The 27,184-nt window shown below is 32.2% G+C and overlaps 1 protein-coding gene across 1 annotated transcript; it reads right to left on the reverse strand.

Annotated features, from left to right (window-relative positions):
* Window positions 1-8,052: 8,052 nt before the first annotated feature.
* LOC132722985 (guanine nucleotide-binding protein subunit beta-5-like) lies at window positions 8,053-18,959 on the reverse strand. The gene is made up of 10 exons (XM_060707629.1): window positions 18,800-18,959; window positions 14,880-15,016; window positions 14,256-14,297; window positions 13,786-13,862; window positions 12,829-12,958; window positions 12,357-12,500; window positions 11,835-11,975; window positions 10,494-10,590; window positions 9,832-9,998; window positions 8,053-9,031 (listed from the first exon to the last, which is right to left on the reverse strand). Exons 1-10 carry the CDS (start codon window positions 18,915-18,917, stop codon window positions 9,020-9,022), a joined length of 1,065 nt encoding a protein of 354 aa, XP_060563612.1. The 5' UTR covers window positions 18,918-18,959; the 3' UTR covers window positions 8,053-9,019.
* Window positions 18,960-27,184: the final 8,225 nt, after the last annotated feature.

Raw genomic sequence — 27,184 nt, forward strand, 5'->3', positions numbered from 1 at the left:
AGGTCGAACATCACTAGTTATTTTTTATTGCTGCAGTTTTCACAGACACTTGGGGTTTGGAGCTCAAAACGCCTTTAAAATCCAAATAAAATGCATATTTGTCAATCCCAGCACATGTACTGATCATATATATCAAAAAAAAACTTAATATAAGCCGTTTTGAAAAAAAATCATATTTCAACAACTTATTATTATAGTTGTTGAAACCCCAAGTGTCTGTGGCAGTTTTAAGATATATATGAGCGGGATTACTGACGTATCAGTAACAAACATAAAAATTAAAATTGAAAGAGTACATGATATATCCCGGAACAACCAATATTCAATCAGTTAAGCTGTTTTAAGCCAAATGATGAAATGAAAGGAAATTTTTATTCTTTAAATTTATTTTGGCGTCGAGTCTAGGGACAGCCAGGGCGGGCGACTGCCGCCCAAATAGTTTTGTTAGAAACGGCAATGAATTAAAGTAAAAATATCTCATTCTGGATATGAAATGTCATTAATTATGTGTCATTGACAAGGATGGTAGATCTTTATAACATTCTGACTGACAACGGTTTCCAAAGTGCGTGACAGTGACAACATGCTGCATGTGCTTGTAACCATCTGATGCACTATAGCTGTCTCGATAAGCCTGGGCTCGTACCACATGCACAATGTCGCAAAATGTGTTTAGAATTTTTGTTTTCTCCTAAAACTACAAGTAGCCAGCAATGCCCCATTTCATAAAGAAATTGAAACGTGTAAAAGCAATTCACACAAGAGAGGGTTTTTTTTGTTTGTTTTTTTTATTTTTTGCGAAAAATACAGGATAATGTAATAAAACAATCACAGTGACGTTTCTTTTTTCGTTTTCAAAGATTGTTCTTCACAATGAAACATGTAAACATGACCAACACATTCAACCTCTCGATTTTAAGTTCCACAAGCGTTGGTTTTGTAAGAAGTCTTTGAACATAAGATCAGTTGTTATCATCGTAGATCTAGGTAATACTTAACGAGTTTGTTATAATTATATAATATTCGCCTGAAATAAAGTAAAACTGAAATGTACCCCTAAGTAATATAAAAAATATAACATTTTCTATTAAGACCCTTATATATTGCAGCCCGATGATGTAAATTAAAAGTACGACTGTTAATTCATCAAAATTGCCAGCATAAAAGCATTAGAAAGCTTGGGACATAACGCCATCTTCAATCTTACATTTCAAAATGTTCTCAATCTCTGTCAGGGGACAACCTACCCAAAACTCATTCCTTCACATATAAGTAAGAAGTACAAGTTGCCGCTCCAATATCCAAAACCACGCAACCCGTGTCATTTTAAGTTGAAGTATGGTTGAATGAAGTGGTCATTCCGCCAGACACAACATATCATGCTCTTTTTTCCTCTGATCGAGTGACTATATTAGTCCTGTGACACATCAAAGCATCATTCTGGTATCAGTGTTTGTTGCCTTAGTACAAACATACTCCGTCAAATTGTCGATGTAACGAATGCCAATAAGTTTTCCAGATAGCTTAATATGCATTACGTTGGCTACAGTGCATGAACACATTAATTTTCTTATTGTCATTACGAAGCTTGACCGTGGCTTGATACCACAAAATCTGGATGGATTTCTTCATGAAACATATCAATTATCTTAAGCAAAGGGGACAATGACTTTGAATAAAATTCAACTTGCTTCCATCTGTCAATAGTCTTGTTCAATACGTTATGTAAGCTCATGCAATGAACCAGTGTAAGGGTTGTTTTTTTATTGAATTTAACTTCGAAACACGTATAGTATGTATGTGTAGGTCATATGGAGAATTTCCAGCTTTACTGGTAGAGGAAAGCCTTAATTGCCCCTCTGTAAATTATTTCAAACAGAAACAGGCACCCGAGTAGAACCACCGACGTTCCATTGAATTTCGCTAGCTGGATATTTTTCACACATGGAGAATCGACAGCGGCGGACGAGAGGCAAGTGGTGTGATGTAATAAACAACCGTAACCACTCGACCACGAATGCCCATGTGTAAGGAAAAGCATGCACTGTTTTCGAAATGGTCAAACTTGGCCAAAACTTGCAGAACAGCAAGAAATGCTAGTTGAAGCAGCAGTATACATGCAGGAAACTGCAAAATCTAGAGATCTAGTAATGATGCTTGCACTTAACACTGGGCAATTCTAGACATCGAGTATCAAAATCTGTTGATTATAAGATAAAAGTGTATGCATTATTTTAACTATATTTTCAATTTCCTTTAAAAATGTAAATAGCACAACAATTAATGTAATTTGCTCATTTTTTCTTTTGTATTTATCATTTTCAGACATTAGCTGATGCATTGTCATTAAGAATATTTTCTGAAATGGATGTATGCTTTGAATAAACCAGAACGAATTTGTTACGACGCATCAAAACATGGATGACACAGTACTTCGGATGGGACTTGAGTACTGAATAAAAACTGAATACTCTACATCGGGCATGCAGAACAACCATGGTTGCCTCTAGAATGGTGCAACTGCTGAAAAATGTTAAACCAATGTAATTGTGCAGAGAATGGAGACAACTGCTGATTAGGGAAGTTGGATGAAGTTGTTATGTCAATTGTCAGATACGTAGGCTTTATTTCTGTAATAAGCTTGTCTTTAATTTTTCAATAAGAAAATGAATGCTTATATGTTTATGATTACATATAATGTGGACATATATTTGCAGTGCATATTTTACATATTCTTCGTAGAAGCATAATTTCATACATACATGTATGTAAAATTTCACTTTAATGTGGTAACAACCTTAATTACAACATACTGGATCTAAAAGCAAAAAGGGAGGTAACTGGGGGAAGAATTGGTAATTTATCATGCATCATTTTACCAAGTTCGTTTAGACACAGTATGAAGCCAGTTGAACTAGAATAATTTTAGATATATCAACTAGCTTACATATGTTCATACACAGAAGTTTGCAATTCTATCTATAGATTATACATTTAGGAAAAATACTATATTTCATTGATAGATTTTCAAATTTTCCAAGGTCCTTTGGCTAATCAATAATTATTTTCTGCCTTTAAAAATAAAAAGGGAGATTATTTGGTAAAATGAATGAAGTTACATAACTGGGGAGGATAAATGCCCCGTTTGTGTAAATGCCATGAAGGTAAACATCATGTTTGAAAAATGTATTTTTCATGCCGAGTATTATACTGAAATTAAATACCAATTTAGGAAATAGATATCAAATTTTAGTGCATTGTTGTAGAACAATGAACAGTTCAAGTTCAAATGGGCAGGAATATAATCACAAAGACTGATAGGCCCAAGCGTTTTATTACATTGCATTAGAATGATTTATCACACACCCGTGCCGATTTTGCGACTCCGTAAAAATGGTATTGCACGGCCGTGCATATATTTTGACGTGACGTCATTACCGTTATACTCGCATAATATTATATGTTATTTTGGTTTTGGAGTGATATATGTGGATACCTGTCAAGATTTTATAAGGCGAGGGTGATATTTTATCTTGGCAGGTAATATATCCCTGCCGTGTTAAGACGATTTTAAAATAAATCATTGCTACTTCAAATGAAACGTCGAAATAAGATTCCCTTTAGGGTACCCCTTCACCACTACATGACGTCACATAAATACACAAGACGTATTTTCTTTCGAACCAAACGAATGTAAACAAGAGAAAAGGAATAGTCTGTTGAACGCACTTTTTTGGAATTAATATCAAGCTTTCACAAGGTCATATTTGTTTTCAATACTCATGAGAATATGTATGATTACTCTATTTTGGTAAATATTTATCATTTGACAGTTAAAAAGTGCTTGTCAATCGGAATTTACATCGCGTAAATCAAACCGTACGCGCATCGCCACAGCGCCTGTTGTTTTGAACGTGGGGTAACAAACGGGTTAATTTAGTGTGTATATTACCCGTCTGGCTCGGTAATATCAATTTCTTTCGGGTGATCAATATCCAATCAAAAGGCGGAAAAAATCTGGAAGGGTAATAAAATTTTATTCAACTCGTTCAATGAATTCAGTAATGAACTTACACTCATTCAATATCCTCCATGTGCATAATTATACTATGCTCAGTACATAGAAGAGAATCAATAAAAGTATATTGAACTGTATTGAGCAAAGAAGTATTTTTCCTGGCGTCATTTTGTTTATTTACGTCATACATGATTTGTAAGCATTCGTTTTTATGCTGTGCATATATCGTGTAATGACTCACTTGATCTCCCTATCTGTTTGGCAGAAGAATAGCTTGTAGCGTGTTAGAATATGATTTGAAACCTTGCTCTTTAAAAATGTGAAATCTGTATATTTGTATAAAATGATCTGTTCATTTCAAATATTTAATGAAAATATGGAAATACTTGGTTGGCAGAAGACTGTAAAAAACAATAAACTGAATATATTCATGAATTTTATTGTAAAATAAACATATAAGAAAATGTACATAGTTTTCTTTCAGTCACTTTAACATACATAATTCTACCATGTCACAATCTATATCTAATATAATCAAACTTTTCATAGGGTGTTAAGACAGTTTTTATACAAGATAAAATAAATGGTGCAGCAAAAAACTACATCAGTGTAAACTATTGATAAAGACAATTTCATTTTTTTATATCTAATTAATTGTTTCATATCTAACTTTCACAAATGGATTTAAAAAAAAACTGGGCACCTAAAACTGTTCTTTTCATCCATTTCAACACATTTTGAGATACCTCAACTTACTAACAAATCAAGAATTCACACAAAAAAACGCAAACAAACTTGTGTGTGGACAGACTAGCCACGCTACCTATGAATCTCTTTATAGAAGTGACAATCTTACTTTAATATTCTCTCTTGTAAGCTATTCAATGTTAAAATATTGCCACTACTTCTTAACCTTTTCTAGAAAAAAATACCTGTAATTAAAGAAATTGGTTCACAAATTGTTATTTTTTTTTACAGGCAATTTACATAACGTGTACATATACTTTCTTTTGCCCATAGGTGTATTATCATAGATAATATAGTCTATACATTTCAGATTGTAACACAAACTTCAACTATTCAGAACAAAAATTTATGAAAAAAGCACTCAACAGACTGTTAAACATATATAAAACTTCACATAACCTGAAAATAATTAATGAAAAAGCACTTAACAAAAGTAAAATTCTAAAATTTTCTTAACCGAATCACACACAATTTATAACATTCAATTATTGCATCATTGCAATTTTTTAAAGAGACACTAAAAATAGACAAAATAACTATAAAACAGATCTGTAAAGATAACATAATGCAGACTACTATAATAAAAGTATATATAACAATTTTTAAAGCTATAAAAGACTAGATTGTAGAGATTGCTGTAAATAAACATATTAAATATTGCACATGAAAGAAAATAACAAATTTATTGTATGGTTTGGTCCTTTCTAAAACAAAAGGTTAATATAGTATGTCATGGTAATAAAGCATCATAACTGTTCCCCCGAAGGGGATCTGGCCTCAAGGTTTAAAAACTTTTTTTCAGAGTTCTGTCTCAAATATCAGGATTTCATTGGTCAGTGTACATTTTGTGGCAGTTTCTGACCAATAAAATACCGGAGATCTGAGTTTTAGCCTAGAGAATTTGTTTATAACCTTGGACCACAGGTTCCATGCATCTCTGAATGACCCTTGAATCCCTATCTGTTACTGTTGTAAATTCACAATACTCAATCGCTTTTCTAAAAATTTACAAATAATTCAAAAGGGGTTTCACCGACTAGTTTGACATGGTTTAGTCTCAATCGAAAAATGTAAATTTATCTGCTTCATATCTGCTAAAAATTCTAAATATTAACAATAGATGTGCAAGAGAGACTGCACACATGACAACTGATTTTCATAAACTGCAGAAAACTTCTGCAGAAAATCTTTTAGTTCACATGACAGAGTAATTCAGTGATTTTTTAGGCTAGAGTTGTGGATCTTGACTACGTATCTGACCAAGATAACATGATAAAAGTTCATATGTTCAGTGGTTGAACAGGTAAATATTGCATGCAAATCCTAAAAAAAAACAAGATATGTTTGTAAAACATGTATGCCCCCTATCAGCAGCCAATTAGTCATGTGATAAGGTTATTATGACTTCTGACCCAGTGATCAAACAATTAATAAGGGTTATCAAGTATCTACTGGTCATGACCTTAACCTTTGACCCCTTGACCCAAATCTCAATAGGGGTCATCTGCTGGTCACGACCAATCATCATACAAAGTTTGAAGTTCCTAGGCCTAAGCGTTTTTAGTTAATTGATCGGAAACCGTTTTAACATACAAGGTCAATGTGACCTTGACCTTTGACCCCTTGACCCCAAAATCAATAGGTCATCTGCTGGTCATGACCAATCATCATACCATGTTTGAAGTTCCTAGGCCAAAGGGTTCTTAAGTTATTGATTTGAAAGCATTTTTACCTACAAGGTCAAAGTGACCTTGCCCTTTGACCCCTTAACCCCAATATCAATAGGGGTCATCTACTGGTCATGACCAATAATCATACCAAGTTTGAAGTTCCAAGGCCTAAGGGTTCTTTAGTTATTGATCGGAAACCGTTTTTACCTAAGAGGTCAATGTGACCTTGACCTTTGACCCCTTGACCCCAAAATCAATAGGGGTCATCTACTGATCATGACCAATCACCATATCAAGTTTGAAAACCCTAGGCCTAAGGGTTCTTTCGTTATTGATCGGAAACCGTTTTTACCTAAGAGGTCAATTTGACCTTGACCTTTGACCCCAAAATCAATAGGGGTCATCTACTGATCATGACCAATCACCATACCAAGTTTGAAGTCCCTAGGCCTAAGGGTTCTTACGTTATTGATCGGAAACCGTTTTTACCTAAAAAGTCAATTTGACCTTGACCTTTGACCCCTTAACCCCAAAATCAATAGGGGTCATCTGCTGGTCATGACCAATCACCATACCAAGTTTGAAGTTCCTAGGCCTAAGGGTTCTTTCGTTATTGATCGGAAATCGTTTTTACCTACAAGGTCAATGTGACCTTGACCTTTGACCCCTTAACCCCAAAATCAATAGGGGTCATCTGCTGGTCATTACCAATCACCATACCAAGTTTGAAGTTCCTAGGCCTAAGGGTTCTTTTGTTATTGATCAGAAACCGTTTTTACCCAAGAGGTCAATGTGACCTTGACCTTTGACCCCTTGACCCTAAAATCAATAGGGGTCATCTACTGATCATGACCAATCACCATACCAAGTTTGAAGTTCCTAGGCCTTAAAGTTCTTTAGTTATTGATCGGAAACCGTTATTGCTTACAAGGTCAATGTGACCTTGACCTTTGACCCCTTGACCCCAAAATCAATAGGGGTCATCTACTGATCATGACCAATCACCATACCAAGTTTGAAGTTCCTAGGCCTTAAAGATCTTTAGTTATTGATCGGAAACCGTTTTTGCTTACAAGGTCAATGTGACCTTGACCTTTGACCCCTTGACCCCAAAATCAATAGGGATCATCTACTGATCATGACCAATCACCATATCAAGTTTGAAGTTCCTAGGCCTTAAGGTTCTTTAGTTATTGATCGGAAACCGTTTTTGCTTACAAGGTCAATGTGACCTTGACCTTTGACCCCTTGACCCCAAAATCAATAGGGATCATCTACTGATCATGACCAATCACCATATCAAGTTTGAAGTTCCTAGGCCTTAAGGTTCTTTAGTTATTGATCGGAAACCGTTTTTGCTTACAAGGTCAATGTGACCTTGACCTTTGACCCCTTGACCCCAAAATCAATAGGGGTCATCTACTGGTCATGACCAATCACCATACCAAGTTTGAAGTTCCTAGGCCTAAGGGTTCTTTAGTTATCACTCGGAAACCATTTGGTCTACGGACCGACGGACCGACAAGTGCAAAGCAATATACCCCCTTTTCTTCGAAATGGGGGCATAAAAAAGAATATCAGAAAGTGAAGTTATAGAGTAACAATACACGAGTTATGTAACCATAGTGATGGTGATATAGAGTAAACAAACAGAATTATATAACACAAAAATATTGCACATGATACATAAAAGATGTCTTTGAAATTAAAATAGAAATATATAATAAATACATATAAAAGCACATGCATACATGTATATAAAAGAGACATTTTTTTTTCAATAATGGACTAGTAGATCATTTCATAAGCTTAAAAATTACATTGTTTTTTTTAAACATTATGTTAAAACAGTCATTAACAATACAATCTTAATTCTTAAGGGATAAATGGTCCCAAATACTTCATACTAATTCATAAAAACATAACAAGAAACGTTCTAAAATATCAGTAGAACAACTTAAAATTGTAGGCATTTCGCATATTTTACCACTCTCAAGTGTATTCTACCCTTCTTAATTTATTTAAACAAAAACTGTCAACTCATTTAACCTCCAATAAATATAAAGAAGAGTTGCTTGATGGTAAATATCAGCTAAATATTAATTCACCTAATCAAAGTTTGAACACAACTATGCAATAATATTTACTATTCTAAATTCTACACTGACCTTCATATGACTTACTTTATCAGAGGCCTACATAGTAGATCAACAAAAAAAAGTACCCCACTTCCAACCTCAAAGAAATTCATATCTCAAACAGCTTACTGAATCAGAAAATTATTCTCAAAATTTCCTTTAACCTCTATTTAACATAATGTTTGGATTAATAAACATCTTCACCAAAGTTTGTGTCCATTACCTTTATATAACCAAATCTTTTCTTCTTCTTCTTCTTCAAAAATCATCATATAAACAACAAACATGATTTGTTCATAAGAATAACAATGAAAACAACAACAACAAGATTTTATAATTGCTAAGTGAAACTATAATCAACAATTCGTATTTCTTCAGTTGCTCTTGTGTCTGCATATATTTGCCATTTGTTGTGTCTATGCATTAGGTAAAAGTTCAGAATTTTTTTATGCCCAAACCTGAATATATAAGAAATGATTATATAAGTAATAAGGTTAAAGGGTCAGGTCAAATAGAAAATGACAATTTTCTAAACTAAATCAATGAGAGCAATTAATTAATTCTACATGAGCTAAGAGTAAGAGAATGTTCATAGTTGATCTATTTAGATAGTTTGTTTTGATAGTAATATGTCGAAAAAAAATTCATGTTATATTAACACAAAAGTGATAATATCATAAACCGATCATTTAATTAACTATTCTCAATTTCAATATCAAACATCCAATATACGATGCTCATTTTTTTACATATATACAAATGCTGACAGTTTCTAAATGTCTTAAATCTGCTGGCAGCAACTGAATCTACCCATGTGACTTGTTCAGACCCAGATCAGCTGACACATCAGTGCCATCCAATCATGTCCTGCACTATTGGCTATTCAGTCAGTCAATATTTAAAAATTTTTAACACAAATTAGGAATGGTTTTGTCCAGAATAAAAGTCTATCTAAGATATTTAGCATAGCAATGGTTTAAAAGAATCTATAAAAACTTAAGTTAAACATATTTATACTGTGACTCAAGAGCTTATTTAACCACCCTCAAGTCCATTTCTTGGGACTTAAGTTAACAGTACTAGTGCTATTTGAAGGGAAAATATCTTGACCACTGTAGGGCTTGAACCCATGATCCCTGGATTAAGAAAGAGACACCTAAAACACTACATGATATCTCTCAGACAAAGAATTCTTATATAAAATAGAACTTTTCAAAAATGTCAGAGAGATGACCATTTCAGAAATTATAAAACTTACCTTAAGTGTGTTATCCCAGCTACCAGAACACAGGGCTGTACCGTCTGGTGATACACCTAGACAACTAACACGGTTTTCGTGGGCATATAGCTTAGTGACACGATTTCCCTTCAACACATCCCATACATTCACAGTGTGATCATTATAACCACCAAACAGAAGACGACCTAGCAAAATATCAATGTATACATGTACAAGAGCTGTAAGTAGGACATGTCAGAAAAGCCTTATTTTCAGCCTTAGTATATTTAAAATTTATTTATCTATTAATTTACAGGGTTTTAAGTCACACAAACATTGTAAAGATCATATGGTGACTGACATACCAGCTTTACTGGTAAAAGAGGATGCCATATGCTTAATAAAGCACTATTTTTTAGATATAATCGGGCACCCAAGTAAAACCACGAACATTCCAAAACCTAACTGGATAATTTCCTTACATGAAAAAAAATGCAAATTCCTTCCCAAAATGAAAGATTCCAAGTCCTAATGGGATTTTAACATGTAGCCATAAGGGGCAAGTGACCTGGACCGAGTCCAAATATATATTAATCAATAACATGGAGGGGCTATGAAAAAAGTCAAAGAAAGACAAGGCAGGCTAAAAGTAGCTATATGGTCCATAAAAAATTTTGAAGCTGAAAATATATATAACTAACCACTAATAGAAAAGTCAACGGAGTTACATCCAAATATTATGCTATCCTTCTTATAACAATTGGCCTCTCTGTCAGCCCGCAGATCAAACAAACGACACTGAAATATATTTATATTCTATTAATAAACAAAAAGTTTGACATTTGCTAAAGAACTTATTTTTATAAACATTTAAGTTGCACTAGAGATCTAGGATTTAATTGTAACTTTTAATTATTTTCTGCTATATTACAAAAAATATTCTTAAACATAATCAAAAGCACTAATTGACCAAATAGAGATCATGTGTCAGCCATTTTGAAAACATTTTGATATTTCACCAGATATCTTTGAGTAAATGGATTTATACTTTTGTTTTTCATATTCAGGTTAAAAATCAGTCGCAGGGTCTAATGAAATAACCTACCTATATAACTTTTTCAATACAATTTATTTTTCAACATACAAAAACAATTAAAATCTGACAACTGTTTAATGTATAATTCTAACAGAATTTCGTTTACAATACATACACACAGTTTGACGTGTTTCGGATAAAACTCATTTGTTCAAATTTTTTTAAAAACAAAGGATATCTTTGAGCAATTTAAACATTACTAAGATGGAAATAATTATGCTTTTACAGTGAGAATAACGATGAATGTAATTAGTAATATTGACAATTCATTTTACCATATACATAAACTCTTTCAATGTTAATAACTACAATATTAAATATATTCAATGGTTAATAAAATTCTCCAAAAATAGTAATACTTAATAGAGATGACCAAGGGGAACAACTTATATCAAGAAATATTTCCTACAGTTTATGATTAGCCTCCCTTGTATTAAAAAGACCTAAAAAGATGGCTACAATAAACATTCTTATCTCTTAAAGGAAGATTAACATATGAACTTGTAACAATCATAAAACATTAGTGGCAAAATTAAATATTATTTGCCTTCCACTTATTTTCTCTAATGCGGTAAAAATAATAGAAAATCTTAACCTGAACAGCCTTATGGGTATTATACATGTATAACAATTTGATGATATGAAAAACTAACATATTTTTGGTCATATTTAGAGAGCTGATCCATCTTACAGACTTCTCTTGGTAACTTACCAGGTATGTTCAATTTCTCTGCATGTGACTGACTTCTTATCACACATGATTTTTTTTTAATCAAAGGTGATAGACTAATGACCATTAGCCTTTATGTCCGAGATAAATTGTTAGCGAAATTTCACCTTGCCTTAGGATCAAACAAGCGACCCTGGATTACTTATCTGATGCTCTTCCTACAAAACAAGAGCCTAAACGAACAAACATAACAACAAAGCAAACAGGAAAACTTACAGTTGCATCATCTGAGCCTGTAGCAAAGGCATCTCCGCTCGGATAAAACCTGACATTGTTGATGTCAGACTCGTGCCCTTCAAACACCTGTACACACTCGCCAAATCTCATGTCCCATACCATTGCTGTTTTATCACATCCCTATAATATTACATAACCAAACTGAGAATAATGTATTATGAAATCTCTAGTCTAAACATACTTTACAGTGCTTTACTGACATTTTTATTATATAATTTAACTATATAAATTCACAACTTAATATAATTTTCAAATTAGCAACCCAGGAGTTTTTCCAAAAGGAGAGGAGCCCATCTCAATATATTTTAACACATTTATGTTAGCTTAGTTGTGATGCATGAAGCTTACATTAACCACTCTCAAGTTGGCCTCCTGTAACTAACCAGTACTGGTGTCACAGTCATGACAAAAAAGGGCTCGAAGCTTACAGGGCAGACACTTTCACCACTAGGCCACTGGTCCCGTTCAATAAAGATTTAACATAAAAGTCATTCTGCTTACACCAGATACAAATAGATTTCCTGTTTCAGATGGGGAAAGATCAATACTCATGACATCTCCTGCATGCCCATGGAAGCTCTGTATCAGTTGACCACTTTCAACATCCCATAATGCACATGTACTGTCACCACTTCCTGTCAATATCTATAAATAGATTGTCTTCAACTATCAATAGAATTGATCTAGCAAGAAAAATGTACAATCATAATCTATTTCGAAAATATTTTTATTCTTCTCAAGATTAGAGTGATTTGTACATTAAAATTTATTATAAGTACTGAATCTGTTAGTTTGGTATGTTTTAACACTGTTTTTAACACACTCTCGTCTCTGGTCACATCTTGGCAACTGACAAATTTTAATCTATCTTACAAAATCAACCAACGATTCATTAACTCAATGTTTAAAACTATTTGTATTTTGACCAGATATTATTTAAAATGTTTCTGTTATCATATGCCTTTAATATTACCTGGTTATCAGAACTTGTAAATGAACAACAGGACAGGTAGCTGGTATGTGTGGCTACTGCTTTCTTCTTACTGGAAATATCTGTCTCCTCAAAACTTAGTGGGTAGATGGTACATTTATTGTCCAAACCTCTGTTATAATTGGAAATTATATGTTTATTTTTCTAATACAAATTATGAAATACCTCATTTTCTTCAAACCAAAATGTAGATAATTACTTATTATCTTGCCTTAACTTGTCTAAAAAGACAAAGTATATTGCAAGCCTTAGTGTTCTCAGTGTATGAAGAAAAATATTTTCAAAAACTTTTTACAATATTAAACATATGTGCATTGTATCAATACATTAACAGTTTCTATTGAAACCTAAAGATATTTTATATAAAATTCAATTAATGCTTAGGTTTTAAGAAATTTGATTTTTAAGGTAAAACAGAATTTAAGTGTACATTTTAGCTCAAATTCCCATCATGACTGAATTATTTTTTTGAGATTCTGGCACATTCATGTTTGACTTGGACGCAATGTTAAAATAGCTTCCTGCAAAGGCAGCCCCTGTAGTTTCGTTATCAAAATATAACAATAAAAGTGACATCGCACTAGTAAGTGGAAAGCATGACAAAATTGTGTCTTTATACATGAAACAAATAAAGAAACATAAAATTACCAAATTAGACTTGTACTTTTATGCAAGGGTAATGCTAATGTATCTTTGGTAGTGTATTAACATCGGACTCTGCATAAGCAAGAGAGCCCATATAAATGCTTCCACAAATATAAACTTTAAATGAATCCTTGTGCTTCTACAGATATAACCCTCTATTATTGACCTTTAACCTGCAAGAACCTAAAGTGATTAGCTTTTGCCATCAGTACAGAGCTAGACCAATCTGTACCATGTCAACCTTACAACATGACTAGCCTCTACTTCTGATACTTCAAGATTTATATAACTTACCCACATGCAACACAATTTCCAGATGGTCCATATGCACAGGCCATAACCCAGGTGGTTGGCATCGTAACCGCATGCTCCTAATATATACATCAAACGTGACAAAGCATTATTTCATTTTAAATATCAGATACTTGTTAATACAATATTTCATCATTTTTTAGCAGTACAATGTACTCTATTTAGTTACTATATTTTTTTATATACCAAAGAATAAATACAATACAGGTAAGTTAGGTAACAGTGTAAACACCTTCATGCAGACAAATATTTCTTATAACTTAATCTGTATCTTACAAGATTATTTTTTATTCACTTATTCAATACTTCAGAACTTAACAAGATGTTATCTTATATCTTCATTCCACCTATAAACTAATCTTTGATCACATGAATCTTTAAGTCATAGTGATTAGTAAAGTCAAAGGACATGTTAATATGATTACACATGTGTACAAGCCAATAAAACTTGCCTTGTTAGTGGTAAAAGCATCCCATACAAGCATCTTTCCATCCTGAAATTTTCAGTAAGATTATTTTTCTATAAATTCAAATAAATATCATAATTTGGTAAGTGGTAATTTTTCATTAAAAGAATACTTGTATAATCCGACAAATTATGAATCCAAGGTCTTGCTTTTAATCTCTACCTACATGTATGCCACGTAATCATACCACATACATGTATTTAAAATAAAGAGGTGTTTCTTGGAATGAACCATAAAAGTTAAAAGTGTTAAGGATATGACACACTTATTGTACTAATTTCTTCCTAGACTTATGAAATGATTGTTTCTGAAATAACCTCAAATATAGTACATCATCCAGTTTGTTAACGACAAAAACCGATCAGTGGGTCACAGACTACAACTGTTAACAAATAAAGAGAGAAACTATTTAAGTGGCTGAAAAGCTCAGTCTGTAGAGCCCTTAGAATTCTTTTCTGATGGTCAGGGGTTCAAGTCTTGGTCAGGCTGCACATTTCGAACACACACTGACAGTGGAAGTTAATTAACTTTGAAGGAAAGCATGTGAAATAAAGAAGTTTTAATATCATAATACCAGAAGAATATTCACAATGCAGTGTTATACATTACCTGAGAAGAGCTAACTATGTGTCTTTTATCAGTTGACCAGTCCATACAGAGTACCTTGCCTTGATGACCCTTCAGATGGCGCCTCTGTTTCATACTGAAGTTGGTAATAGGATCCACCTTACTTGCAGCTTTAAACACTGAAATGAAATAAAATAAAAAATCTTCACTATCAAGAGTCATCAAGATCAAAATTTTTTATTTAAGAAATAATATATCCCAAACTGTGATTTTATTGCTCAATAACATCACTGTTTGGAGTTCGGATGCGAGGAATTATATCACGAGGGCGTAGCCCGAGTGATATAATGATGCGCATCCGAACGACAAACAGTGATTTTATCAAGCAATAAAATCACCGATTTGGATATATTATTTCGATTCTAACACGACATCAACAAATAAATGCTGCCGTACCTGATATTAAGCTAAATTGCGCCTGATTTGTTTCCGTACTTATTGTCAGCGCGTCACATTTTTAGTGGTTACGTCACGTGTATAATGATTACGTCACATGTCTAAATATAGAACGTCAAACAGTGATTTTATAGCATAATAACACACACTTTCGGTTCTTCTATGTTCAATAGGGAAAAATGCGAGTCGTGTTAGAATTAATTTTAACATACTTCACACTGTTACATGGTCTATCCCACACTAGGTGATAACTGATAAAATCACAATTTAGATCTTCTACCATGTGATCGAACCCCACCCATTGTATCAATGACAATCATCAATTTTAACAGTAAAACATATACATGTATATTAACTAGGGCTTGTAAGATTATAAACATGTTATTGTTGGAATTGTCCAGTCACATGGATTCACAGAAGCTTCCCCTTACTCATGAATATTTATTAGATCTTGTTGGATGTTTGTTGCTTGACAATCATTGCAGAAATAATAGACATATTAAAGTGTAATCATTTTTACCTATCTGGAACACATTTTTGTTGAAAGATTGCAGGAGATAAAAACAATGTGAATTCTGTTAATTATCAACTGACAATCGCACGCACAGGCATAGGGAAATGGTACAAAAAAATTATAAAAATTGAGAAAAATGGCTTCAATGAAATATTTAATTTTACTGTACATGTTCTCAAACATGGCATCACCCACTAAGTTTGAAATCTTTCTGAGAATGGTGACGGCTCAGATAAACATGATTTACCTTATACAGAGTACTAGGTGACCTTGACATTTGTTTTCATGACAAGCACTTCTTCTAGAAATTACTTGCCCTGACCTAAAGGCTAAAGCAGTAAAGGTTCCTTGCCATCACCAGACAAAGTAATGCAAACAACCATATCAGGCCTCGAAGAATTTTTCTAGGCAAGGGGCCCTACAAATTAACTTGCCTTTACAAATGTAATTGCCCTGCATTTTGACGAACAAAGAAATCAACCTCATGGGGGCAGCACGAAATACCCAAATATACCCAAATATACTAAAAATAAATGTTTTATACTTAAAAAGTTTTGTTTTAATTACACTTTTACTCAGTTAAAATCAAACACTCCCAAATATACATTTTCCTATCATTGTGTTTTGAACCAAAATATACCCAAATATAGTATACTCCATTAAAGTTTGTTTTTTTAAAAATAATACAATGGACACTTATATGAAATTTCAACAAAATTATACTCTAAAAATTTAAATGTAGACAAATATTATCATATCTTTACCTTAAATTGCAAGTTAATGAACATAGCTAGATAAGCAAATGTCACACATTTATTCTCTTCAACATCTGAACTGCCCATTTCAACGGAATGAATGAAAGTTATAGCCGACTAAGTCATATTATTTTATAAATATTAATTCATTTTCTGGTTATAATCTGCATTTTAAACAAACAAAAATGAACATTGCTATATTTGGGTATTTCATGCCGCCGCCTCATGGCTAAGTATAAAACTTAAATGAATGCATTATGCGTATATATAAAACATTGTCGAATGCTGATGTTGTTACTGAAAGGGGAGGCGTAAATAGATTATCATAAGCATTTGCTAAAGTTTTATACTTAGTCATGAGTTTGATTTCCACATTTCCTTTGACTGGTATAACTACTGAAATGGCATATGCAGTTAAGATTGTTTTACAGAATAACTTCATTTGTAAATATTTAATGAAACATCATTTGGATCGGGAGAATCCAACTTGACCCATGGGGTGAGTTTGATAAAATATTTTCTCGCACTACGAAACTTTCACTTGCAAATTAGATTCGTCAATTTACCGGTAAAGAGTCAACTCGGCTTTATACCAAATCGGCACAGGTCAACTCGGCCCACTTTGAAAAAAAAAAACATATTAAACGTATAAGCCTTTTCTGGTTATGATATCATGTTATCAAGGAAAGCTGTTTTAAATGAAAACAAGAGATATCTGGTATATTATTATATAATTGTACATTGTATTTCTGCAGAATAAATGTATATTTAGAAATTTTTTTTTTTTTTTTTGCAGATTCGTTAAAAATTACTATAATACAAATGTGTTCCCTTTTATGCTTTTTGTTTGAAATCTTCAATAAAATGTGAGAAAAAAACTTGTTTACTCAAATATAAAATATTTTAAATGTTTGTTCTTTATTTTACATACTGGGCAGGAACCAGTTTTCAGACAGAATTCGAGTTTTTTTAATTGTCTTTTTTTTAATAATAAACATGCATTAATAAAACTTACATCCCAAAAACCAGAGCTCTAACTACGTCTGATAACACAATTAATACTGCCTGGTGACGTAAGCAATTGTACAAACTGATGGGTTAAATTAGGTCATCAAAAGTGTAAATTGTTCACTCTTGCAGAACCAGTTTCCGGACATATATATTAAGCTGCTATTCATATTCTGTTTTTAACTGATAATTATTCTAATATAACAAAAAATTTCTTCTCACATATTAGCTTTCTTATATAATTAACCTGATTTACTGAAAAATGTTTATGATAGGAAAAATAACGATCACGTGATGGGTCTCTGAATGACTGAAAAGTGAAACGGATATTTTTGAGTGTACGGCAGCAACGAAGTGTAAAAGTGGAGTAAACCTAGCTAAACACCGTTTTCCGATACGTAACAGATTTAGATCTGGGGATTACACCCAATGAACTTCGAATGAAGTACATTGTGCATTAATTGCTACTCCAAATTATATCCCCAAATAAACAAAATATTGCGCATGCGCAGAAAAAATTACATGCCCCAAAGGGATATAAGGCTGTTTTTAAAACACAGGTAAGATCTATATCCTCACGAAATTTTAATGATTCATCAACTCGGAAGGAAGTTTATTTTCACAAAAAATGAATCCAAGCATCTTCATGACATATAATGCTGATCGTCATCGATAAAGCCAAAATTAAGCCGTTATAATACTTGTCCGGAAACTGGTTCCTACCCAGTACATAAAACAACATATTATGCATTTATGATTTATTAACATGCAATGTATTTTGGGAATTTTTGCTATGTCCCAAGGATGGATTGTAATAAGTTTTTATTACCCAAATCATCAAAACACTTTCATTACCAAAAAGTTTACTAGAACTAATTTAAGAAAACATCTTTACACGTTTATGAATAATTCCAGATATTTATTATGTGGTTCCAACAAAAACAAACCAAAATTTTGATAAATTAAAAAGTGGGCCGAGCTGATAATAGAAAATTGGAAAGCTAGAAAATTGCTTTGAAAGCTAGCAAATCATTGCTTTGTAATTCAATGCCTATCATTTTAAACAATAAAATCATAAAAAAATCCAGCTTTTTAGTGCCCTACCAGCTTGGAAAGTATACTGTTAGTGCTCAGACACTATTTTTTGTAAACAACATCAGGCAGAAGATTTGATGCCAATTATCAAACATTATTGTACAATTTTAAGAAAAACAAATTGTATAAGTTACTTTCGACATCTTTCAATTTTGCTTTTTCCTCTTCTAAACGCTTTTTTAGCTCCTCAGCTTCGCGCTGCAAAGTTTCAATTGAATCTTGAGTGTCAACCTTCAGCGCTTCGGTCGCCATCTTGAATAAACAATTTCCTACTTCCGCCAAAAACCATTGATAAAATCTGTTCTGCCACGTATCGTATAACTCTCTTAACCGACGGACTCCGGACTTCGGTGTCTAAAGACCCGTGGGTAGCGCATGTACATGTATATATATTTTACTTCTTATTTAAGGTGAATGTTAGCGAGTCAATAATTTAAGATGTTGATTCCATCAATCTTGTTAAAGCAGAATATTTAAAATAGTCCTTCAAATGACAATCGTCTCATCTTTTTCACAGACACTTGGGGTGTGGAGCTCAAAACGCCTTTAAAATCCAAATAAAATGCATATTTGTCAATCCCAGCACATGTACTGATCATATATATAGAGGATATTGAATGAGTGTAAGTTCAATACTGAATTTATTGCACGAGTTGAATAATAAGAGGATATTTTTTCGTTTGAGTGAAATATGGAATATATTTTCACGAAACATGATAAAATGCCACATTTTTTCACGAGCCGGGACGGCGAGTGAAAATATGAAGCATTTTATCATGTTGAGTGAAAATATATACCATATTTCACGAAAAACGAAAAAATAACCTTTTTATTTAATTTCATTATCAAAGAAAAATGGTTATGAACCCCCTTGCCTGCTACGCAACTGCAATTATACAGCGCGCAGCAATATAAGTATCGTCTTGTTTTGCACGCGATATTTAGCGCTAGATTTTGACGTCACGTAAACAACTTTTTAAACGTCTGTACAGCGTTAATGACTGAATTAAAGATATTGGTGTTCGGATTTATTTTCTTAGTTAGACCATTTTCTATCATTCTAGATAGTTTTCAAAACAAAATTCAACAAAAAAGTTGTTTGTATTTATCAGAATTTTCAAACAAAATGGCGAAAGAAGTCCCTTAAAATAAATATGAGTTTTGACTCCGCCCACTTTCATATTTATATGTCATATTTATTTTTAAATTTTTGATGCTTTGTTTGGTGCACTTATCTCTTTTATCATGAATTGGAATTGTTCGTATTTGTTCGTTTTTCCGCTAAAGTGGGCGTGACGTTAATTGTAAAATTACGACGTCACGTCCGTTGATATTATTATTATTTATTTACCTTGAAAAAGGCATACATTTGCCGAAACGTTGGAAAAATAAAAAATGATATTATACGTGTTATTGCTGTGACTTTATTATTTTAATATTTATTTTTAAAAAATATGAAATATATTTGACTGATATAGCACCATATTTCATGGGTAAAATTAAATAAAATTATATTATGCGAGCCTCTGGCGAGCATAATATTGTTTTATTCAACGAGTGCAATAAATTATGTAATGTAATTACACGAATTTAATATTCTATTTATCACATTCCCAAAATAAAGACCATTTATTATATACTTATAAATGAAATATTGAGAAATATTGATGAAATAAAATGTGTATTTTCAGTTTCCGTATTTTCACTGAAAAAATTTATTTTTCACTGCAGTGAAACATATTTTCCGTATTTTCACTGGTGTCTTGCCGGACTACTTTCTTTTAAATTCTGCCAGTACACAAAATTTAAGGGAAAGTCTTTCAAATTTTAATGTTAAAAATGAGAAAAATGTATATAATAAACAGAAAATTCAAGTTTTTTCCATAAATACATGATGTATTTTCATCTTGTGGCATGAAAATTACCATATTTCACTCGTGGCTACCGCCACTCATGAAATATTTATTTTCATACCACTCGATGAAAATAAATCATGTATTTATAGAAAAAACTTGAATATCCTCTATTTATTTAAGTGAAATAAGAGTCATTTTTCATTGACGCGCCTATAGTATAACGCTAACATTTAGCGCGTCTTTACACTATGTTTGTATAACGCTTATGACGTCACGTCAAAATATATGCACGGCCGTGCAATACCATATTTACGGAGTCGCAAAATCGGCACGGGTGTGTGATAAAGTGTTATATTTGCTTTTAATCAATTTATATTATCTTATCCATATGTATATGTGCTTATAAATCTAATTTGTTTTACAGAGTCACTCATAAATGTACTTTGATCTTCTTAATCCTTATATCTATTTTCTTTTATACAGATTGTTTGTTTGTATTGTTAAAGGATAGTCAGTTATGTCGGAAAATAGCTTATATAGCTAATGTTTATATGTTTTATGTAACCGACTATAAATAAAGATTATCTTATCTTATCTTATCGTATCTTATCTTATCTTATCTTATCTTACAATATTTAAATATTTGTATCATAATGATCATTTCTCAATCTTTGGTGATCCAACGATTCTTTCAGTAAGGGTACACAATTTTGTTGCTCGTTATTGCACAAAGCTATATTTAATTTATTTCCAGCTCGTATGTAAACATCATAATTCTTTGATAAATACCGTTACATAGGCATGTAACAAGGTATACAATTCTTGGTCACTAAATGTTCGGATTGGGTTGCTTCCCTTAGTCCAGTATGGGATTGAAAGTTTTATCGATCTGGGAATTTCATAGAATTAGATGTCACACGAAATTTTAGTTTGTAGCAATCAAACAAGTAGTTGTTAGATCTTATGATAAGCACGGAACTTTTTGGAAATCAGGTTAGGAAAGGATTAAATTGCTCTCTAGAAAGTTTATTTAATAAGAAATACCAAAATTGACGAAAGTGTGCCATACATATTATATACACGTATAGACAGCTTCATTTGTTAGATAAAATAAAACTTTCAGTGTAACATGAAAAAATACGTGATAATCACAAATATTTATTGATAACTTACTATACACATCAACATAATAGTTCATTGTCCTATTACAGTATTTTGTGTAAAATTTCTAATGGTGTACTTTTTCAAAAAAGCAACGATTCAACGAAGTATAATGCGATTATAGAACTATTGTTAATTTTTCGGAAAATTCACATCTGAAATTCTGAAAACTGCTGATTATCATAGGTTGTTCTGTGTACATAGCAAAACGAACTCAGAATCTGATGTTATCAACTGTAAATTGTCCCATTTTCATATATAATGTATCTAAATGTTGAATTCTACGTAAGCCGGTGCTGGTGGGGGCATGGTGATGGCGGTGGTGGGTATGGTCGTGGACGATAACCTGCGTTATCAACACTTACCGCTTTCGATATACAGACTAGCTTAATCAAAATGAGTCTGCAACATTTTTTATATTTCCGTATTGAATGACTCGTTACCACTTTTACAGTTTTCAATTCATGTACGAGGGTGCTTGGCTTTGAATTATATTGTCTCAATCATCATCAGATTTTGTTTTTCTTCTACAAACAGATTGATATTCGGACAAAATAACGTGCGTACGAAGAAACAGGCAAACGAACGAATAAACGGACAATCAAAGAAACATGAAAAACAAACAAAGCTATCAGGGACAAATGCAGATATATCGATATAACCGATACATCGATACAAATATAATATAAATTCTGTATATAGCCTTTAAAATACATCGATTATTCCTACTACATATAATAGAAATAATACATATTCGTCATCATATAAAATTAGGGAAAAAACACACATTCATTTAGAAAAAGTCAATAACGTAATTGAAAATTGTCAAAGTAATACTCTCTAATTTTCATGATTAAATGGGTAATATATGTATGAATACAAGCTTTAACACATGGATTTAATTCTTACATGAAAATTACATTAAATCATGGGGAAAGTTTATTTACAACTGATTTCAGTCTTTTGTATTGAGATCCTCTATCTCAAAGAATTGATCTCTCTTGTCTAAATAAATAGTGCGCCAATCCATTTTAATTGATTGACAATTTGAATTAGTTGCTTCATGAATATGCGTACTTCGCTCGTTCGAATTCAAAGCTATTTGCAATAACTTCTCTTTCAAATCTACGCCATTATGTGTTCATTTGTTATTTGTCACAAGATAATCTTATGGTTATTTATCAAGCAACTCCTGAGAATAATCTTATAACGTTGGTAATGGAAAGAAGTGGTAGGATTATGTATTACTGCATTACTTTCACTTTTCGACAGGTTTGCATTAAATTATTGAAGACCATTTACCAATCATTTTCGTTGAAATGTGCTTTTTTAATTTCTCGCACATGCGAATTCTACGCAAGCTAATGAAAACACTTAATATATACCTAAATGACACTTTGCTACAAGCATACGGTGATTGTTTGAATATTATTTCCTGTATTGCATTTACTATTAAATGCCATAAACAAGGTCATGAACAACTGTAATAAAACAGTTGTACTATTTCGTTCACCATTTGTTTTAACTTATCTATGAGTCACACAAAATTATCTACCCTCATCCTATAATTCTATTTTGTTTGGCGTTGCAATGAAATTGATGTCAGGTCTATTGTTTTGCTGCACGAAATCGCCAAAGAGTCGTTTCAGCATTCACTTAAATGCATGAATGTGAAACACAAACATTCATTTTCGCAGAGTACCACACAAAACATAATCGAAAACTTGAAAAGCATTATCAAAGTTCAATTTCAAAATGTACCCCATGTTGATTACGTCTGTTATATAAACATATACATGTATTAATGTTTGAAATCGACCGTACAATGATTTACACATTTACTGCATTGCCTAACATCGGAACGAAAACAGCTTTGGAAAAAAAGCAATGCTTAAAACACTGTTCTAAACTTCGGCGACACAAATAATCTATGCATCTAGACTGAAATTGATAAAAACTAGTTCACCTTTTGTAATGGAAAAATGATATATTGTCAGAAAACAAGGCACTGTGTGTAAGTAATTACAAAACTGATTGTCACTAGTCCACAGTTAAAGTGAAATTATTCTCCTTTTTTCAAGTTGAGCTGAATTAGTAATTATATATATTTCAAAGGTTTGACTATTATAACAATAAAACAATAATTGATAGTGAAAAATATTGAGGATGAAATACAAAAAGCTATATTTACTATAAAAAGACTGTCCCACTCTTTTTAAAAAATACACGTTTCTGATAAATTTCACACGAAATGGTTTGAAATGTTGTTAGGTCAAATAAATTATTGATTATTTTTGCATTGTAAATGATAAAGTTGAACACAATTATGGTAAAATGTAAAGTTATTTTGACTTTGACCAGTGCATCATCATTTATATTTTTTGATGGGCATAATGCCACTTTAATTTGGAGAGATTTTGAATATCATAATGCTATATTTTGCTTTCAGCAATCTGTAAAATGAACCAAAGCGCATGTTTCCCTTTCATTTACTTTTCAGACAAATAAAAAGGCTTTTGAGCTCGATTTCCTCTGTCTCTGAGTATTAGTGCTCAGCGGAATCATAAATAGATCGTGTAATTAAATTTGATATATATATCACAACGTTTATCGTGTCTCTGATGGCACAAACATACCATTTGTCATTAATATCAGTTACCATTTTAAGATAATATCAAAGTGACATCCCTGCATTGTTGTACAATTATAAAAATGCTACCAGAAAAGAATACTATTCAACTGATCTATAATGTCTGTCTGCTTTTAACGGGCATAAAGCTATACATTACGAAGTAGTTTTTTGTAAAATTAATTAACAGTAGAATTATGTTGTTTCCATGATCGATTCTTGAATAACTTGGAACATACATAGCATTCTGTTTTTTTGAGCATTGATAGAAACTGGGATAAAATATTTTAAGAATTCAAAACACTTTGTGGCAGCGAAAATGGAAATACATACTGAACTGATCATGTGAATTGAATATGAGTACTTATTTTTGACCAAATAATTATAAAACGCGTGTTCTTCTTGTCTTTAGAGAACATTAATTACAAACAATTTAGATTTCGTCAAAAAGAACAGACAGTTCGTAAAAATATGTTTTCTGCAAACTTAATGCAAAGGTAAAATATATTACATTTAAATTTAGCAGTATATTCCACTTGTTGAATTATAATTATACTGGCCGGGTATATTATGAAGTTATAACAATGTTACTGGCAATATTGGATACACAGCTGCGTAGTAAGCGCCGTCCATTATAGGTTTTGAAGCTGTATATGAGTCATTATAAGTTGACAGACTCAGAGTCTCCATTTACTTTATGACGGTTCAAAAATCTTTTTATGATGGCTATTTATGGGTATCTGCTATTCTAAATATATGCGTAGTTTTATATTATACTTGTTGCATGGTATAGAAAGTATCATAGTAAACTAACCAAATTGTTATATAAATAAGCTAGATTTGGCATTGCAAGTAAAACTTAGGTAGAACATTTAATAGTGAATCTGGATCGATTTCCGGACGCTGCAGGTCACATTCGTTGTGATTAATCATGAAATCTTTTCTACGGTCATTCGCACTGTACCTCTGCTCCGGCATGTGCAGAAGTTTCAGTTTCTTGCGGAAGTGGAGATAACTAGTACTGGTAAACTGCTCTACAGCCTGCCCAGGAACTATGCGGTGGCTGAGCTGTGCTCTGGTAAATTCATTGTGGTTTGCTGCGTGATCCGGAGTAAAAACTACCAACACCACCTTTGTTGATTTAATTTAGGTTACTTTTGTTGATTTAATTTAGGTTATGTACGGTACCTACTCTGGTCAGTACTCCAAGGCTTGGCCTTGAAATACTAAAATGGACTTACTCCTAATCAAACGACTATCGTTTACCTTTACCACCTTCATATAAAATATCTAAATTAAATAATTAAAGTTGTTCTAAATGAAAATACATGATATTTAGTTTGTATACTTGTTACATTTGTTGATTGAAATTACATTTACTTGTTGTTGTTATTTAGTCCAACATCTTTATATAGTAAAAAATTATATAAATCTACTAAACCCTGATAATTCACTGCTCTTACAATTTTGTGATCGTTTGAACTCAATATAGAGCATTGATTCTCATAGAATCTGATCACTTTTACATATTTATGTATTTTTCAATTTGAATCTATTTTTCTGTTATTCACAACATAGTTAAAATTGTAATATTATTTGAAATTCTGTAAAAAGACATTTAAAGGAAATGTTAGTACCGTTTTAGTGGTGGCATCTATTTCATAAAAATGAAATTACATTTCGTAGAATTTTAAACGTTTTATTTCGTAATTATTATAATATAAATAACGGTATGTTATGCGTAGATATTAGTTCGTAAATATATCTCACCGTATATCTCACTGTAAAGCTTAATTGGATGTTATATCTTTCATTATCCTGCCAAGCGAAAGTTAACGCAAAAAGGTATTTATATATGTTTTACCCGTAAAATGAACAGCGGTTATATTATATTTGTCCCTGCTATTGAATATTAACTCACAAACTGGCGAATCCAGAATTTTGGGTAGATTGAAAAGTGCGAGTGGCAAAAATTGCGTTGCCCTGAAAATAAGAGGCATAAAGGTGTACAAATGTAGCATTCTTGTTCATATTTGCTGCATTCTAACACTTCAAATGTTATTAGTTATATAGGACTCATGTGGAGTTCCTAAGATATCAATATTTGGTTCTCTTCTCTTTTTAATGTATGGTGATGATGTTATGTCTTCTATACAGAAGTAACACGACTATAATGCTGAACTATCATTTATGCAGAGCGTGGCATGCTTAGATAAGATTAGTAGGCGGGGCTTATTAGTAATACATCTTCACCAATGAATAACAGTTTTATACACAACATATGACATGACTGGAGTAGTCTGGAAGTAGTAGTGGGGACTGGAATAGTAATAACAATTTCATATGCAGATGAGCGGGCTACTTCAGTATCAGGTAAATATAAGGCTGATATTGAACGATTACTTACTGGAGATCTGAAATAAGTCAGTAATTGGTTAGTTTGTAAACAGTAAGCTGATCATTTTAGTAAAACAAAAAGTATTCTGTTTCGTTCAAAATCATTGATAAATATAATTATTACCCCTCACTTTTTTCGTAATGCTAATTTTCCATAGGCCTCTGGGAGTTATTTTTACTGTTAATGCAAGTGTACCACGTGACTAAAAATTTTGTACTGTTACATAGGTAACAGTATTTTTTAAGCGGTCACGTGGTCTATTTCCTAAATAAAATGAAATAAAATGGCCGCCATTTTTTTTCTCGATTCATTCTTATTTTCAACGTTTAACCCCGATAGGACATCAATTTCTCCTCTGGAGTCCCTATGACACTCATAAAATTTAGTTGTTTGCACCCTGGTGTGCTTTTCGCGTATAAAATATATTTTTGCTCAATAGTCAAAAAGTGAACATCCGTTTTCAACGGAAGTGATT

The sequence above is a fragment of the Ruditapes philippinarum genome, unplaced genomic scaffold (assembly GCF_026571515.1).
Source record: "Ruditapes philippinarum isolate M1 unplaced genomic scaffold, ASM2657151v2 ctg560_1_1_1_1, whole genome shotgun sequence".
NCBI classification, from domain to species: Eukaryota; Metazoa; Mollusca; class Bivalvia; order Venerida; family Veneridae; genus Ruditapes; species Ruditapes philippinarum.